The sequence below is a fragment of the Urocitellus parryii genome, chromosome 7, assembly GCF_045843805.1.
Source record: "Urocitellus parryii isolate mUroPar1 chromosome 7, mUroPar1.hap1, whole genome shotgun sequence".
Taxonomy (NCBI): domain Eukaryota; kingdom Metazoa; phylum Chordata; class Mammalia; order Rodentia; family Sciuridae; genus Urocitellus; species Urocitellus parryii.
The window spans coordinates 40,456,800-40,475,745 of record NC_135537.1 but is presented as its reverse complement, the minus strand read 5'-3'; the positions used below and the strand labels follow the sequence as shown (position 1 = coordinate 40,475,745).

General features: G+C 41.1%; 1 protein-coding gene across 2 annotated transcripts; it reads right to left on the bottom strand.

Moving 5' to 3' along the window:
• Positions 1–243: 243 nt before the first annotated feature.
• On the bottom strand, positions 244–18,140 carry Tp53inp1 (tumor protein p53 inducible nuclear protein 1). 2 transcript variants are annotated; one of them, XM_026383940.2, is made up of 5 exons: positions 17,952–18,140; positions 10,312–10,572; positions 9,249–9,606; positions 6,670–6,707; positions 4,873–4,955 (listed from the first exon to the last, which is right to left on the bottom strand). In XM_026383940.2, the coding sequence occupies exons 2-4, from the start codon at positions 10,421–10,423 to the stop codon at positions 6,686–6,688; spliced, it is 492 nt and encodes a 163-aa protein (XP_026239725.1). In that variant the 5' UTR covers positions 10,424–10,572; positions 17,952–18,140; the 3' UTR covers positions 4,873–4,955; positions 6,670–6,685. The 2 variants fall into 2 exon arrangements, with proteins under 2 accessions (XP_026239717.1, XP_026239725.1); XM_026383932.2 differs by lacking the exon at positions 6,670–6,707 and having other exon boundaries at positions 244–4,955.
• Positions 18,141–18,946: the final 806 nt, after the last annotated feature.

Here is an 18,946-nt window from a genome sequence, read left to right as displayed (position 1 = left end):
TCTTTTGTACAAGTAAAACTAAACAGCAAGTATTTTAAATTAGTTATACCTACTTTCAAGACTAATGATCACAAAGATTAAATAAAACAATCTGACAAGTGTGACGTTAAAGGACATTTTATTTACTGACAGAATAAAAACCATAACTCCAGACAGTGCAAAATGCACTGCTGAACCCAATTACAAAGAACTGGTATTAATACACAATGTTTAAGCAATGCTACACTTATTTTTGGCAAAGTGCTGTATTGTTCACTCTGTATAAAACTGACCTTCTATGAACCAATCCGTATAAAAAATTTCCATAAAAACAAAAAAATTTAGACAGTGGCTCAAGAAAACAAGCTGCCATTTATGCATAGATTGATGTACAGTATATAACCTAACCAAATGTCCCTTTTGAGATTTCAAGTTGATGAAAAAAAAAAGGTGTCCAGGAATACATTAAGAAGGCACATAGTACAATCTACAACACTCTTCAGTCTTCATAACTTATGCCCTGCCCTTGAAAAGCAAATGTGTTCACCATTTTACTTGAGGAAAACATAAATCCACTTTTAAAAAAATAACACACACAATTATTAATTAAAGTTCAAAACCTCTGGAGGAAACAACCAAAAGGCAAACAAAACCACTCACACACTCCAAGCCTGAATACACACCAACCTCCCCAAGTACTCTAAGTACTGGTTTGGTTTTTTACACAAGTCCACCTAGAAAACTAAAACTTCAGGCAAATACAGAGCAAAATTGGGCATTTAACAATTATACATTTTTTAAAAATGTCATAAGGAAAATTTTCAACAATATACAAACATTATCCACATAAGCTGCCTTCCTCTGAACAGGAACTTCTCTTTCCACATAAAGGATACTGTTGCAAAGAAAAGTTCTCCTGATCTGTACCTTGTAGGTACCCCTTTCCTCCACTTAAACCTCTTTAATTGGTGTCAGATTTCAAGTGAAATTGCTACATGGCAAGACTGACACCATTTTATTATGTAACTTTTCTAAATAAAGCATTTTATATAAAATTTTAAGCTTTAAGTACATAGGGATGTCATTAATAATACATCAGCATGGCTGATAGCTGTGAAACTATCCATGATAGGAACCCATCTTTAAAAGAGTCTAACTAGTATTTATGGGCCTTATAAAATAAAAGATAATTTCAAGGTAACATAACAAACATACTAGTATCTCCTAGTACAAGGAGCAGTCTGTTAACTGATTTGAAAACAGAAACAAATACTTGGAAACTTTTCTCACTAATCTATTTAAATGCAGATATCTGTCTTCTAGTTGGGTTCCTTCATTTTTTGCTTCCAACTCAAAGAAAATAAGAATAATGAAGATGTCCTTCCTTGCTCTTTTTTCTTAAGAATATAAAAAAGATAATATATTTCCTTAAGGAGGAAGAGAGAGCAAGGTAATTCAAATTTCAACAAACTAGCATTACAAAACCAGTCTACTATACAGATCTGAGAAGCAAAAACAACAGGTAATGCTGAATGGCCCTCTCAAGTTTTAAGTAAACTATCTTCTTGCTAGAATCAAAGAACTGATAGAACAGAGAAGGTATGTAAACAGGAACAGTCTGTATGGGAATTGGAAAAATATACAGGAAATTAATGTGTTTGTGCGTGTGTGTGTGTGTGTGTGTGTGTGTGTGTGTGAGAGAGAGAGAGAGAGAGAGAGAGACATCTCCCTGTAACAGGAAGTCTAAAATCCAATCATTTTGCATTTTCTGCAAAAAAACTTCCCACCCACCCAGCCATATAAATGCATTGCTACAGAAGATAAATAACAGATAGCTAATCTTCAACTTATAGTGCAGAACATAATTTGATTAGCTGAGGAAGAAAAATAAACATAGGGTACACATTATAAAATATTTTACTAATGAAAACATAAACTTTGAGGAATGTGGTGCATTATAAAAAGTCAGAAATCTATTCATGAAGCACTGCCTGTGTGCACCACACATTCCAGACTTTTTCCAAGTAACATTCTATGGTATCAGTTTAGAAACAGTCAGAGCTCCCAAATTCAGAGGAATCTTATTTCTCACGGCCTGAACTTTTAAGTAATATGCATTGTAAACCACTAATAATCACAATAGCAAAAATAGCAATCAATTCACAAAATGCTTTTTGGCCATGTTTTAAAGAATATGTAATAAGTCAACATCATTCTTTTGTTGGCCTTATGTCTTACACATGGTCAATACCTCTTAAACATCTCATGACCAAGAATTTCAGCTGAATTATATAACCATTTTATTCAATTCTTACATGTACCAATTTTAGACAGAAATCTTAGATACTGACACAAAACCACAGTCTTCCATCACAGGTGGTATGGTAATCCTAATTCTGGGAAAAAAAAAAAAAGTCCCAGTGACTGAATTTTTTTGTTTTCCAGGTACAAAGCATAAAAAAACAAGGCCCAGATAAGGCAAACAAAAAGTCAATAACTGTTAGAGACATAAATGTATTTAAGGTATCAAGAAGTCTGAAATAAAAAGTAGTTTAAAAAAAGATTATTGCAGTTTTATATACAAATCTGTTCATGCCGCCTAACAAATTCTCATGACTGAACTTCTGTGGCTTGTGGGGTACTAACAACTCTCATGCACTGTATGAAAGTGGCCCCATGAAGGCAGAAGTTTAGGTCCAAAAGACACCTCTCTGGTTTGTTTTCGAGTCACCAGAGTAGAACAGACGCTGTGTAACACACACACTTTCATGAAAACTCTCCCAACTCTGGTAAACACAAATATTAACAAATAACTTCTCAGTTAGACAAAACTTTACAGACTTGGCCCCTAATTAGAAAACAAATAAATAAAAGGGGAAATCCTTAGAAAAGGGGAATAAAGAAAGAAGGGGGATCTAGACTCTTGTTCTAAAGAGACGTCTGGCACTTCATCACAGCCAGTGGAAGAACAATCTAAACCACCAACTAACTACATGTTTGACCTTTTCCAACTCAAATGCCCCAGTCGTGTCAGAAAAGAGCACAGCTCTTCCCTGGAAGTCTCCCAGGGTTCCCTGCATCAAGCTGCTGCAGGGTTAATGAAAATATAATACTTCACAGGACTTTATGCTGCTTTTTCCTTGAAAACATTTCATAGACATGTGCTCATCTACTAGGGTTGCAGAGGAGATGGACAAATAGGCTGATTGTGCAGGCAGTGCTACTGTTCTGTGGGTAGCATGAGCTTTCAACCGTGAATGCATTTAAGTTAATTGCAGAGGAAGCTAGCAAGGGTGTGGACAGTTCCGCAGAAGCCATCACCAGAGTGAAAAAATGAAGCAACTGGCTAGAGGTACGGAAATAGATTTTTCTGTGTCGAGTTAACTGGCCTTCGTGTGAGTTGAACCCTGCACCCTGGCCTCATTAGCACCAACACTGTGAAGAACAATGGTGGCAGAAGAACTGCGACAGCCCGCCATCACTAGATTCAGTAGAAAGGCCCTTGGAAGTTCACACGAGGTTCAGTTGTGGACAGCCCCATTTCCCATCAGTATGCGATCCTCACAACAACCCTGTGAGGGAGGTAAATGTTACTACTCTCCTGTTGTGCAGGAAACAGAGGCCAAAGTGGTTCAAGATTTTGCCTGAAGTTAAAACAAAAAATGAAAGCTCAAGGAAGCCACCTGTCACTCTTTTCACAGGCATGATGAAGACATCACCAGAAGTCCCTCTTCACCCTTGCTTGCCCCTTGGCAAGACCAGCTCCATGTCAGAGGGTTTTCACTGTGTCTAGAAATAAGAAGTCCATCGCTTTTCTTGTGGGCAGATAGAAATATGAAAAGTCACTCAAGTGTCTGGACAAGTACATCTGAATTTATAGGTGCTATGAGGAGGAGTGAGCAGAGCTGGCAGGAAAGAATCCAAACAACTTAAATATGGACTAATGGGTTACTTATAGACATGGGTTTTTTCAACTATAATTTCACAGGTCTAATTTCTTCCCTCTGCACATGAGACAAGTGCTTTTGTCCATGACACCTGATCTGTACCACATCACATAGTCCCATCGGAATTGCTGAATGACTGTTCACTAAAGCTTAATGTACCTGAATTCCACAATGAACTGCATGACTAATCTGGAAAAAAATAATCACATACAGGAAATATCAAGTTTTCTTTCAAAAGAAAGTCCAGCCATAATTCCATTATATCCAATGGCAACTATCACCTGTTAATGCTCATGTTAGTGTGTAAAAATGTATTCATATTATACAGAAAAGATTATCAAGTACTGGTCAATAAAGTGTATGGCTGACCCTGAGAATAAATTTTTGCTTACTCAAAAGATTAAGTAATACAAAATAAAATGAAAATTGTAAGATGCCTATTCTTGTACTTGGGGGAAGAAATGTCTTTAAATTGCTGACTAACCTGTGTACACCTTAATAAATTTAAAGACATCCCCAAACACCAAACACTGTAATTGTATTGATATGTTTCCAAAAATATCCTGAAAAATTTTACAAAAAAGTACATGTTAGGAGCAAGGCATTATGTGAAACACAGCATAGAAATCTGGTTTTTAAGATAGTGTCTAAATACACTGATAAACTATGTGATTGGTCATCAATTGGCTATAAAGAGACAGCATTTTCATTGTACATATACGTACATTCCCACACAGGTGCACAAACCAAGAGAAACCAACCAGCAAAACTTGAAATTCTTAGTAATTGTACTGACGTGGGCAGGGCTGATGAACCACCCAGCCACTGTGCCTGACTTGCCGGGAGTGGCAATCCCTGGTAAGATTTTGGCGACGAAGACTATTTCTGTTCAGAGACTGCCTTTCACCATGTTCTTTTATCCACTGGGAAGGGCGAAAGCTCTTAGGTTGTTCCAGAAAAGTTGTATGAGCAGCAAGAGCTGCAACATAGCAGTGGATGTGTTGCCCCACTTCATTTTGGGCTTCCACTCTGAAATAGAAAAGTAGGATGCATTGAAGAGCAAAGTATGTGATTAAGGAAACGCAAAAAGACATTTCACAATTCAGTTGGACACATTGATTTGTGGTTGGATAGTTTATATTTTGTTACCATTTTTTGGCAGTGGGGTACCAGGGATTGAACTCAGGGATACTAGACCACTGATCACATCCTCAGCCTTATTTTGTACTTTTAATTTAGCGACAAGGTCTCACTGAGTTGCTGAGCACCTTGCTTTTGCTGAGGCTGGTTTTGAACTCGCAATCCTCCTGTCTCAGCCTCCGGAGCCACTGGGATTATAGGCGTGCACTACCCTGCCTGGCAGAAACCAACTTTTTAATAGTTGGTTCACAGATGAAGCAGACTGTACTCTAAAAATATGCTTTATACTTTGAATAAATTAAAGCAAGTTTTTCTAGTCAGGGAACTAACATTGATTGAATTTCTGTATTTGCATCTTTTTTGGGGGAAGTATTATCTATTTTCCTTTTTCTTTTTTGCACAGTACTGGGGATTTACATAAGGGTACTCTGTCATGAGCAATATCCCCAGTCCTTTTTATTTTTTTTTTTAAACTTTGGTTGCCCATGCTGGCCTTGAACTTGTGATTCTCCTTCTTCAGCCTCCTGAGTAGCTAGAGTTACAGATGTGTGCCATTGTGCAGGGCAGTCACTTTATCTTAAAAAGAAAAAAAAAAAAGATTTTTTTTTTTTGGTACTGGGAATTGAACCCAGGGACTCTTTACCACTGAGCTACATTCCCAAATCTTTTTATTTTTGATTTTGAGACAGAGTCTCACTAAGTTGCAGAGGCTGGATGTAATCCTCCTGCCTCAGCTTCCTGAGTTGCTGGGATTAATAGGTGTGTGCCACTATGCCTAGCAGGAAAATATTTTAATTCTCAAATTTTACTTATCAGAATGAACTATGCCAAGAGCACATTCACAGATGCTTTCTGCCTACAAATAAAATGTTCTAGGAAGTATATTTTAAGCCCATATTTCATGGAAGTATATGCATAAGGAAATTCTACTGACAACATTTTTCTAGCCAGAAGCCACTGCTTATTATAGAAGACAACTCCAAATTTTATTTATATATGATAAGGCATATTCTGGAATGGCATTTACTGTTAAGGTTTCAAGACCCTTGAGGAACACATCATCTTAAAACATAGCCATACACCACTACGGTTATCGTGTCTTCTATATTAAAAGTTAACCAAGTAGGATTGGTCTAGACTATATTAATATATATCATAAAGAGTTTAAGTTTCTATTTTTTTGTAGTGCTGGGGAATCAAACCCAAGGCCTTGCACATGCTGCCCAAGTGCCCTCCACTGAGCTAAACATCTAGCCCAAGTTTCAAAATTGTTAAGGGTTATTTTACACAGGAAGGGCAGTTGAATTTTTTGCCTAAAATCACTTGAGGAAAATACTTTTAACACACAAACACATGTATTTAAATTTGAATTAAATCAGGTTTCATTAAGAAACTGATAGAGGGTTGGGAGTATAGCTCAGTGGTGGAACACTGGCCCAGCTTGTCCAAGGCACTGGATTCATCCCCTGTACCACTCACAAAACAGAACTAATAGGAGTCGAAATAAAGAAAGTGGTTCATAAAAGGTGGGCATTTGGGTACCTAGCCTCCCTATGCAAACTGGTAACAGAGATCACACAGTCTCAAAGTTGAGTATACTTACTCTGTGCCCGTGAGTCTTATAAGCAGCTTTTCCTGGCCCTACAAATGTTAAATGGTGAACTATTAAATCACTAGTAAGATTTAAAATGCTATTTTAATTTTATTGTTAGGACGTGGTCAACTTTTCTTTATTAAAACTAATTTACTATAGGTCATTAAAGGCACATATATTAAGATTATGAGAGCTCATAAACTTTCACAAACAATATTCATAAAGGCTAAAATGCACATGCCAAAGCTCATTATAATTATAAAGCACCTTATTTTTATGTGCTTTATGGTAATATCCCTGAGGACAGAAGCATGGTAGCAATTTAACTTTTGAAAGATATATGGTTTATTGCCTTCTTAAAAAACAGATTTTGTTGTTGCCGTTATTGTTGTCTTGTGGTGCTGAGGATAGAACCCAGGGCTTCATGCATGGGAGGCAAATGCCCTATCACTGAGTTCTATCTTCAGTCCCTAGAAAACACTGATGTTTACTACATAGCTAGCCTCCTGATTTTTCAAATACCTGATTCTATCTGGATATAGTGGGCCTTAGAATTTCAAATCCAAAAATATGAATGTTAAAAAAATTTAGCTGCTATCATTAAACTATAATAATCTTCAGGATTTTCCTATGTGCAAAAAAATTCACATAAAGTTTAGTGCATTCTTTTGATAATTTATAGAAAAGTACCTATTTAACTATTCTATATAACATGTGAATGCAAAAACAAACAAGATAGAAAAACAACATTCTCACTGCCATCAAAACTACAAATGCATAACAAAACCAAATGCAGTACATGGTCCTGGATTAGATGCTGGTTTTGGACAAACTTGAAATAAGAAAATGTCAGTATAATTTGGCTAGCAGTATAAAAATTTGTTGAAGCAAAATGGGTACCACTGTCTAAATAAACAGGTTTCAAATAGTATACATAGCATGGTCCATTTGGGGTAAAAGCATGTGTGTGGTTATGTAGGTATGGGTACACACAGGAAAAACAATCTTGAAGGATCTGCCCTAGGGTATGTATATACCTTTGGGTCATGAGAATGTCATTTCAATTTTTTAAATGTTTGCATATTTGCATTTCCTGGGCTTCTGTAATACTGAGTTATTTTACAAAGCTGCATACTACAGACATATACATGTACTTTTAAAAATGAAAAGTAAATATACAAATGCCAATAAGTTTAAAGTTAATTATTAATCATGCTGAATTCTTGAGTGAAATTCCTCAGCGGTGAGACCAGAATCAAAAGGGAAGAATATTTAAGAACTGAAGAAATTTTAAAAAACTACAAAGCAACTAAATCAAATATCACCTCCAAAAAGTTATAGTTTGAATTTTTGTTGGAATGCCTGAAGCACCTCTTGATAAAATTATGGGGCTGAATAAGTGCCAGTTAGATAAACATCTCCCACCAAAGATCTTATCCAGTCTACAACCTGTATCACTTAACTATATAAACACATTGTTTTTCATTTTGGTATAAGCAAAATGAAATATGTTTAACCTCAAAAAAGATCATTACAATATTGAGACTTGAGAGGGCAGCAAACTCTGGTAAGGTTAAAGAGCTTCCTGGGCCTTGTTTATATTGGCAAACAGGAAACAGAATATATACACAATGGTCTTGTTAGTGGAGCCAGGACCTGGACAATGTAGAAGAGTCCCTTTAGATAACAGTGAATTGCTCTAAAGTATCCAAATTCACCTGGACCTTTGACTTATAAGTTGGTGCCAATATCCCCCAAATGCTTCAGTGTCACAGGGAACATTTTATTGAAATGCATAATGGATTAGCTGGACTGGGCTAATTAACATGGTAATGGGGCTTTATTTTAGTGGGTGGGGGCAATCTCAAATATATTCCTTTTATGTTCTCTGATAAAAGCCACATAATATCTGGAAGTCTGTTTTGGAACATCATAATCTTTACTCACTGGGTACCTGCCAGAATTTACCAGGCCCTCTCTCCCCATCTGCCATTTAGACAGAACACTCAGACCACTTGGATCCCCCATAAAACAAAACATCATTTTGGTGTGAAATCTTTCCTCTGTAAGGCAGAAGATGATTCTCTAAACAAATATTTTGGTAAAGCAGCTTTTGTACTTTATGTTTAAGATTTCTTAGGTTTTCATTGTTAAGCACCATTTAATGTGGCCTAGCTAGGAATATGTAGAAAAAAGTAAAAGACATAAGACATACTATACTGTTAAGTGTGTTAATACAGACTGTTTTGGCTGAATTTGATACTCTAGATAATCTAGTCTATAAAGTGCCAGAATTATATTCTAAAATACTTGGCAGAAATGCCAGTCTTTTATTTTCCTTCAGTAGCAGAATTTTATCATACAGTTTTTTAAATGAGAGCTCTCTATTATATAACCATGCTACTACTTTTCAAAAAATCTTAAATGAACAAATTTTTATACCACTGACCACCTGTGCACATGCCTTCCTAAATCTCTAAACGAATCACTTTTGCATCTCCTAAAAACTTATCTTTGAATTGTAGCAGAAATAAAGAGAACACATGCTCAGCAGACTATCTGCAGAGAATAAATTATTTGCAACATACCTGGGACTACTTGGGTTATGAAATTCATCAGTCCCACAGCTGGCCTCACTGAGTCCAGGGCAGGAGTTATGCACAGCATAGACAGACATGCTGGGATGTTCGATGAGAAGGTTTTCCATAGGACTCGTTTCCACCTTGATAGTGGTTAATCCACCTGCAGTAAAACATGGGGGAGGGGTGATAAACCAGCTCTCCTCCATTGGACAGGACTCAAACTGGAGGAAACAGGAATCAGTTGTATCAGCCAAGCACTCCAGAGATGCAGGTAAACAGGAAAAGACTGAAGGGTGTTCTGTAGGTGACTCTTCACTGATGTCTTCTTCTTCCTCTTCCTCTGCTGAGAAACCAGTGCAAGTGTCTAGATAGCAGTCCACATTGCAGTTCACATCCACGGGAGGATGATTATCACAATGATCAGTCACAGTGGAGCCACCCATCAAATTCACAGCACAGAAAAAGGAAAGACAATACTGTTAGCTGATGCTCACATTCCTCCCTTTATTTAGTTCAGAAACAAAACCATTTATATTTATTCATAATTATTATAAAATAATTTTCCAGTACAGTGTATATGTTGGGGAATGGGGGAATATTATATTGGCTTTGCAGGAATGGTTTTAGGGCTGTTTCTATTCCGCTAAATAAACATGTAATGAGCCATTAAGGTTCCTGCTTGTCTAATATGAGGTTTTTCTATTAAAGGGCCTCTGATTGGATCAGGCTGTACCAGTGACAAAACTGGAAAGTGTGACATCAATCAATTTTACTGACTGATCATCTGGGCCAAAATGTTTGCCAAATTTTGTTTCTTTAGACAAATGTTTGTTTACTCACTTTTTTTTTTTTTTTTGGTGCTGGGAATTGAACCCAGGGGCTTGTGCATGTGAGGCAAGCACTCTACCAACTGAGCTAATTTCATAACCCAAATAGTCCCAGCTAAACCCAGCCCTGTTTACTCACTTTTAAAGCTTAAAAATCATCAGTTACTGGTTTACTTAGGCAAAAAATGACATGTGAGACTTTCTACTTTTATTGTGAAGATTTACCCTTGAGTATACCTTACCAATGAAATCAACAAGAATCCATTCATCATCTTCTTTCTCGCTAAATTCTGGTTCATGGTTGGAAGAAGTATTAACTTCACCCACAAACATTTTATTCAGCCTCTGGAACATTATTAAGGCAAGATTGAGACTTTGGCTGGGTGTCTTTATAGCTGAGATTTCAAAATCCTATCTTCAGTTAGCCCAACAGCGCAGACAGGTGATTAAAGTGCACAGGGTGCTTATTCAACTTAGGTGAGAAGCAATAAGAATCATCATCCCTAAAACAAAACAGAAGAAGGAGGTTATTTCAAATCAGCATATATTTCTATGTGGACACTTTACAAGTGCACACATATCCTAAGATGAAAGCACACACTTTAGCCTACATTCTACAGCTATTCTCTTCCTGCAGGAGCCAAACCTGAGACATGCAACATTTCTTATTTATAAAAAATCATGAATTGAGTATCCAAATGCAACCTTCACATTATCTTAAAATAAAAAGGAAGGAGTTGTTTTTGTCACACCTGTGCTTTTTTAAGGGATGAATTTGAAAAATATATTTCAAACTACAGGGCTTAGGGTATAGCACAGTAGTAGAGCTCTTGTTAAGCATGCATGAAGCCCGGGACTAAATCACCAGCACTGTCAAAACACACACACACCACTTTTATCTCAGACAGTAGTACCTCTCTGGTATAAGCAAAACTACATATGAAGGATCTTGTTATATAAGGCTCCAATGCCCAGAAGTCTTGCAGTGAACATAGAAACTGTGCCATGTGACCACAATTATACCTGGCCCCAGTCTTCCCCTGGCTCTGTTTCCTTTCCATCCTGTAATTCTTGTCTATGACTACATTTAAAATCTACAAGCACTGCACACTCTGGCCTCAATTCCTATATCTGGCTTGGAGAGATCTACACTGGAGAAAACTGAGCTGGGCAGCAAGTGGAGCTGGAGACACCATTCCCTGTGGAGCAGCTCAGCAGGGGGTTCAAACCCTGGCTCTCTGCTTACTCACTATGAGATATAGAAGCTATGTGACTTCAGTTGTTAAGAGTTCCTACCTCAGGGAGTTCTAAAGGAGGAAATCCAGTTTGCTTGATCTTATCAGAGATGCAGATTTATTTACCCATTTTTACCTGGTTACTAGATAGTATATCAAACTGCTCACATATCAAAAAGAATTTCAATTCCCCCCAACACACACACACTTATTCATCAACACTGCTCTTTGTCTCTTCTCAGTAAGCAGCAGTTGCCCCAGCAGTCATTGAGGCAGATAGCCAAACAGTTTCTTCATTCCTTTTGCTGGCTCCTGCCCACTCAGCTCTCATCCAAACTACCAGCAAGCTGTGTGAACTCTGGGCTGCACAGGTAGCTCAAATCTACCTACTGTCTTTCATCACTCTCACCCTAGTTGAAGACAACTTCCCCAGGACTTTGCCAAGACCATCTTCTAAAAAGTCACCCTGATCTTACTTTTGTTAACTGGGTTAATGCAGGCAATATGCTTAGCACATATGTACTTGGCACAAACTTCTCTGTCTAGGTCAACTATTCTTCTACAGATATTTACTGGGCACCTATTAGGTATAAGGCATATACTGAGCACAGGGGAGATGGCAGTGAACAAGGCCCTCCCACAGCAGGTGACACAACTTGGTGGGATGAAGCCATGCAGGAAGAATACTGGACAGTCCTCGACCTTCCTGGGTGTACCCCTGCAGTAAGGCTTTAACCTTGAGGAGTAGACAAGACTAGGCAGGGAGGGAAAAACAATAAGGAACACTATGGAAGCCTGTAGATGAGCGAGAATGTGGCTCAAAATCCAGAAGGAAGGTGATAAGAGCAGACTGCAGGCTAAGCAGGAACCAGAACCTGCAAGGCTTTGGAAGGCAGAAGTTAAGGGCAGAGTGGGGAGACAGACTGGGTTTCTGATTTGGCCAATTAAGAGATGGTGGCACATTTAGGGGAAATAGTATTGCAGAAAGAACAGGTTGGGCAATGTGGACATGCTGCATTTGGGGAGTCTGCATGATAATGCACCTGGAGATGTCTAGCAGGCAGCTGAGACACTGGAGTTCAGGAGTATGGTGTTAGCTGGAGAAGCAGAGCTGGGACTTTTCAACGCAAAGGGGGATAGAAACCATAAGAATGGATGAGATTACCCAAGGATGGTGAAAAGAACCTCACTACTCAGTTCTTATGGCAAGAATCAGCTTTGAATAACTTCAGACTCTTGACCTTTTACATTCAGAATAATCATCTTCAGCTATGAAAGTAGTTGAGAGATGTAGCTGATGAGAATTTTGCTGGATTTAACTTGTTGTGTACAAACAAGACTGTTCCAATTGTTTGGCACAAGGGTAAAACATTTTAAGTAAATGACATTAGGATACTTTGTGGTCACAATTCATCATCCTCAGTCATTAATTAAAAGTGGGTAAACAGGAAGTATTACTTGCATAACCAGTCTTCCTGAAACCTTCTGGAAAGCAACATAGCCAAATCATGAAAGCTGGAGCTCTAGCATGAGAACTTAAATTTGGCTGTATGGTCCATGTAAGACATTAAAAGTGGGCTCAGCAGACTGAGGTTGTAGTTCAGTGGTAGAGCACTTGCCTAGCACATGTGAGGCTCAACATAAAAATAAAATAGATATTGTATCCATCTACAAAAAAATTTTTTTAAATGGGCTGTGTAATTTGCATGACCTACTGCAGTATGATAGTTATGTCCGCAAAGATGAACCATTCCAAGTTCTGATATAAATGAATATTTTTGAGCATGTAAGCTAGGAAGAAAAAAGTTTTCTAATAATTCTGGAGAGCACAGTATTGGATTCTGAGTCCATATCAGCTAAGTAGCTGGAGCTGCTGGGTGAGGAGGGGTGCACCCCACAGAGACCCTTGCTAGAACTGAATGAGTGCCTTGTCCCCCACTTGTGATGTGATTCCTGAAGGCAAGGTACTGGGGCCCAGGCCAGACTAGTGGCAACTATAGGGCAGAAAATGGAAAACATTGCTGGGGCAGCTGCTGAGTTCCTAAGTACAAAATGTCCCTCTAGCTACACCTCCAAACCCATAGAGTGGAAACTGGCTTGTGCCTGGAACACGTGCAGCTCTGCCAGAGGAAAGGCTCTGCCAAAAGAACTGAGGAGCAGCACAGGTCAGTGCTTTTTTTAATGCCTCCAGGTGTCCCTCGTCTCTTCAAGGACAACCAACCTTGAAGGTGGGCAGAGTGCTGAAGCCTAGTCAAGTGAGGGAGGGAAGAGCTCATCCTTCATCTCCCCCGAGTCACTACTGGGTGTTTGTTTGGAAGGACACAAAATGGAGTCCTGGGGGAAGAGGAGGAGCACTGGCCTGGGTACCAGCAGAAGCTTTGGCTCTAACACAGGTAGTTGGAATTATACAATTCAGCCCTCCTGAGGCTTAGCATCACTGTTGGAAAAATAGGCAGTCAGCACCTGATTGTCTAAAGGAGATCCCCACAGACTTCTGGCTCAGTGAAGAAGTGAGACTGGTCTAACTATGCAAAGTAAAGTTCCTTCAGTCTTGCTTTCTGTGGGTGTCACAAGGGACAAGGAGCTTCTGGAGAGACCCTCATACACTGAAACTGTCCAGTGCAGAAGCCACCAGGCACAGAAGGTGAACAAATACGTGAAATGTGACTAGTGCAGTTGAGGTGCTTAATTTTTCATTTAAATCCACTTAAATTAAAAACTTGATAATGGAGTCAAATTTTGGAAAATTTTCAAGTGTGTCTGGAACAATTAGGGTGTGAATCTGCTTTTTCAACTGTAATCTTCAGATACCTTAATACAGACCAACTATTTCCTATGAAATTCAATTGCATCTGAATTGATATGTTGTGTATAAAGTATACATTGCAGTGCATTTAACTTAGGACCAAATAAAGTAAAACAGCTCCTTGATGATTTTTACCTTGATTACCTGTCAAAATAATAAATGTTGGACACATTAGGTTAAATATTGATAAAATTAATTTCTTTTGCCTCTTTCAACATGGCTACTAGAAAGTTTAAAACACACGTGGCTCTTGTCATAATTTCTGTTGAACAGTGCTGTTTCAGGAAAATCTCCTTAAAATCTTAAGGGACTCTCCTCCCACGGATGACCCAGAGACTGTCCCTGCATAGACACTGCTCCTCTTGACCTTGGCTCCCACACAGGGGTGGAGACTCTTAGTGGCGGCTGGTCCTACTTGGAGCTAAAAAGCAAAGCAGGGCTTTAGACTTTTCTCTACCCCACACAGCCACTGACTCTTTGATACTTACAACTCTAGGATAATGATAAAACTAAAATGAAAGTTCCAGAATACCATGAGTCCTAGAAGACACATTTACAACTCTGGAATTTAGCAAAGAGGTAGGTGTAAAGAAGGCTGGGTGGGGCAACACTGCTTTTCTTTGAGACACCTGCAACCTCTAAGCTAGAGGCAGCCTCAGCCCAGCAGGAACTCAGTGGAGAAAAAGTATCCTGGCACAAGCATTTGGCGAAGGCTGCTCTGTCAGGGTCCTGTCTGGCTCAAAATACCTCCACCCCTCCCTTTAAAAAACAAATCATATTTTTATTATAAAATAAGCAAAGCCATATTAGAAAGTTGAGAAAGCAAATAAGTTATTATTCCATTATCTTGTTGCAATTGTTGTTAGCATGTTGGTATATTCTAATTTTTTTCTTCTACAAGGTTTCTTTTTATCATAGTTGTAGCCTAGTGAATGCACAATTTTGTATCTTGCTTTGTTACTGAACATTTTATCATCGATGTTCTTCATATTATCACATGAATAGGAAAGCTCTATGGGTAGCTGAGTTTAATACTTATGGATAACAGCATTCTATTTGAGAACTTAGAATGCAGTTGCTTGTTTGGAAGGTCTTGTGAGTATAACTTATCTTCTCATTTTTGGGGAGGGGTACCGGGGATTGGACTCAGGGGTACTAGTCACATCCCCAGCCCTATTTTATATTTTTTAAAAAAATATTTATTTTTTAGTTTAGTTGGACACAATACCTTTATTTTATCTATTAATTTATATATGGTGCTGAGGATCAAACCCAGGGCCTCGCACATACTAGGCGAGTGCTCTACCACTGAGCCACAACCCCAGACCCCTATTTTATATTTTATTTAGAGACAGGGTCTCACCGAGTTGCTTAGTGCCTCACTCTTTGCAGAGGCTGGCTTCGAACTTGTAATCCTTATGCCTCAGCCTCCAGAGTTGCTGGGACTATATATAGGGGTGTGCCACTGCTCCTGGTTTATCTTCTCATTTTTTTTTAGGTAATACACAAGAGGTAACATGTGGTACCTAAGGTTGGCCTGCTCCCTTTGAAATCTTGGCTCTGTGCTGCAACCCATGTGAATTCGGGATATTTAGTAACCTCTTGGTGCTCCAGTTTTCTCATCCTTAACATAAGGATGATAGTTATATTACCTACTTCTTAGTGCCAATGTGAGGATTAGGTGTGTAACACTTAGAATAATGCCTGGCACATAACAGGCATTTGTAACTATTAACTACAAGTTCATTCCAAGCCACTTGTGAGCATGTGAGCATCTCTGGGTCTGCTTTACCTGTAAAGTATCTATCTAATAATTAGAGCTACGATCTGTAGAATACTAATCATATGTGACAGGAACTTGAGATACTTGTTCCATTTTACTGATGAGGCAATTGAGGCTCAGAAATTAATTGCTCTGAAGCGACAGAGCCAGTCACAGGTGGAGCCAGCGTTACAGCAGAAATCCCTTTGATTTCAACCCCTTTCTTTTTCTCTGCAAATGATCTCTCAGTCTCCTCCTAACCACAACTCTGTTCTATGAATTTCACAGAAGAGCACTTTTCAGTTGATTTTAGCTGCCAGTAGGCGGCACCAAAAAAGCAACATTTTAAAACTTAAAAAACAAAACAAAAAACAACCATAACTTTGATGAGTGCAGCTGTGGCTCCTTTACAGTTTCAAAATATCAGGTGGCTAAACACACCTTCATTGAAAAGCAGCCTCAAAAGTATTCTACCACTAGTTTCGAAAAATAAAGATGCTGATTAAAAAAGTCTTGAACTGCCAAAAAAAAAAAAAAAGCAAAAAAACAAGAAAGTGGCCTTTGCTTGTTCCAAGTCTACTCAGTCTGTTCACCCAGTTTACATTGGAGGCTATTTCCCTACGGATCCTGCTGTCTTTCCTCAAAAAAAAAAAAAGCTGAGCAGTGGGCAAAGGCATCAGTGGGATGTAATTCATAGCCTGCTAACCTTGAATTTTGAAAGCAGAGCCATGCCTAAAAGAAATACACAAGGGGACAGAAAAGAACAAAAGGTAGCCTGAGAAAACAAGAGAGACCTTGGTCACAGAAATTATGTCCTGATTTCAGGCAAGGGCCTTTTGAAAATTATGCTGCCGGTTCGGAATTACAATGGTTGCAACCTAAAATCAAAAGCTTCCCAGTACTTTTTCCACCTACAAATGAAAAACATAATTCAATTACGAAGCAAGTGATTTCAGGATCTTGGGGGCGGTCTTTATGACCTCTGTTTAATGACCCGAGGGTCACACCCTCCCTCTTTTTTTCTCAAAACTACTTTGCATTTAGAAAAGACTCTTTTAGCTAGGGATGCCCAAGTCCTCAGGAGCTACAGATGGAAAGGGGCTCCTCCTTAATCTACTCAAAACTGGAATTAACATACTGAGCAGATGTGCTCAGAAAATACAAATCAAAACCTAGAATGCCCACGTCAAATTCGTCTGCAACTTTGAAAGAGTAAATATCATTGTCTTTTAATGGGCTGCCTGGCCCTTAAATTACTTAATTTCTTTGTGCCTTGGGTCTCCTTTCTATAAATAAGCAGGCCCGCTACATAGGCTCATTGTGAAGACCATCTGGGATTATGTATTTAAGCCCTCGGCTTAGTATATGGCACATTCTAAGCACCAGTGATCAAAATGATTAGGATTTAAATGACGGGTAAGAAAAGTCCTCCTTCCACGGGTGCAACCTCAAACCGTGAAGTGTAAGATCAGGTGGGGTCCTGGAAGAAGCCACCGACAGTCGGACACTCGGGCGGGGGCGGGTCCCGGGTAACGGAGCAAGTTTCCCGGTGCTGAGCTACGGTGGCGACCCTTGGCTGGAGGGCAAGCAGAGGGGACCGGGAGCCTAGGGAGGGGAGGCGGCGAAGCGCTGGGCCGCTGTGTCGGAGCGACGCGTCCCGGGCAGCGGCCGCTCCTCTGGAGCCCCGACGCCGCGTCCCGAGTCCCGAGCGGGCAACTCCATCCAAGGGCCGAGCGCCGAGCGCCGGAGGACAAAGTGGGATGGAGGAAAAGCACTGGAAGAGGGTGAGGAGGAGGAGAAAGAGGGGGAGGTCCTGCCGCGGCCAGAAAAACAGGCCACACTCGGGGGAGGAGGCAGAAACCGAACACCCAACCGCCGCCCAGCGCCGGGGCTCGGTCCGGCCCGTGTCCGCACGCCGGGCCGCGGGGGCCGGCTGAGCGGCAGCCAGGGCTGGGCGGCGGCGGCGAGCGGGGGAGCGAGAGCCGGCGTCCCCCGAGTGCAGGGCGCGCGGCCAGACCCGCGGGGCTCCGGACTCCGGACCCCGCCGCGGCCCGGGACTCCGGCCCCGCCCGCACTTACGTGGGCCGGAGCTGCAGCGGGGACGCGGCACCGAAGCACCGCGAGCTCGGGGCGGGCGCGCGGCGGAGGCTGCTGAGGTAGCTGCGGCGGAGCCGGGCTGCGCCTCTTTCGGGTCCGGGACCGCGGGCGCGGGGCCGGCTCCAGCCCTCCCGTTGCTGCTCTGGCCGCCGCCGGCCCGTCCACGTCCTTTTGTTGTTGTGCAGCCCTCGGAACAGCTGATCGGCCGCTCCGCCCGCCGTCGGGCCCGGCCGCCCCGCCCCGGGGCCGCACCAGGCTCGGCCCCACCAATCGGCGGCGCGGGAGCCCCGGGGCCGCCCTGCGAGAGGTTGTCACCAACGCACGTGACCTGGCGCCGAGCCGGCAACGCTCTCGACTCAGAAACAAGCCCGGGCAACAAAGCCCGGAGTCTAGCGTGCAGACCTGGGCGAGTGGGAGGGCGAAGAGGGGCGCAGGGCTGGGGCCCCCCCACACTGGAGCTGCTGGGAAGGAGAGCAGGAAGGAGGGCGAGGGAACACGGGAAGAGCCGGGGCTCACGAGTTCTTGGGGGCACTGGGAACATGAAACACTTTTATCTTGTAAGAGGAAAATTAAGGTGGCCGAGGGTGACGAAGACTAAATTTAGACTCCAAGACCCCCTCCCGTCCGGTGTAGGGTAAACCTGTAGATACCGTGCCCAAGGCAAGCCCGCTTCTGGGCCTTCCTGGTAAGGAAGATCTGGGCCGGATAGAGAGGGTGCCAGCCCTCAAAACCTTTTTAAGACAGGGAGCCGGGCCTCACCTGCTGTGTTAACACACTGGGAGGTGACTGAACTTGCCCCTAGAATCCTGCCTATGGACAGGGCAGAAGCCAGGCAAACATACTGTGAGCCCAAGCCTGAAGTCAGAGCCACAAGGGCCCTCTGTTCCAGTAGAAAAGAAGAACCCTGCATGAAGAAGAGTTAGAAGAACTTCTTCCCCCAGGCTGTGCAGCGAAGCTCTCCTGTGATCCAAGGAGGT

Coding starts and splice junctions, on each gene's coding strand:
- Tp53inp1 (XM_026383932.2), bottom strand. CDS start 10,423: ATGTTCCAGAGGCTGAATAAAATGTTTGTGGGTGAAGTTAATACTTCT. Junction 9,607..10,311: donor GATTCTTGTTGATTTCATTG/GTAAGGTATACT, acceptor ACTGCTATCTAG/ACACTTGCACTGGTTTCTCA. Junction 4,956..9,248: donor CATAACCCAAGTAGTCCCAG/GTATGTTGCAAA, acceptor TTTCTATTTCAG/AGTGGAAGCCCAAAATGAAG.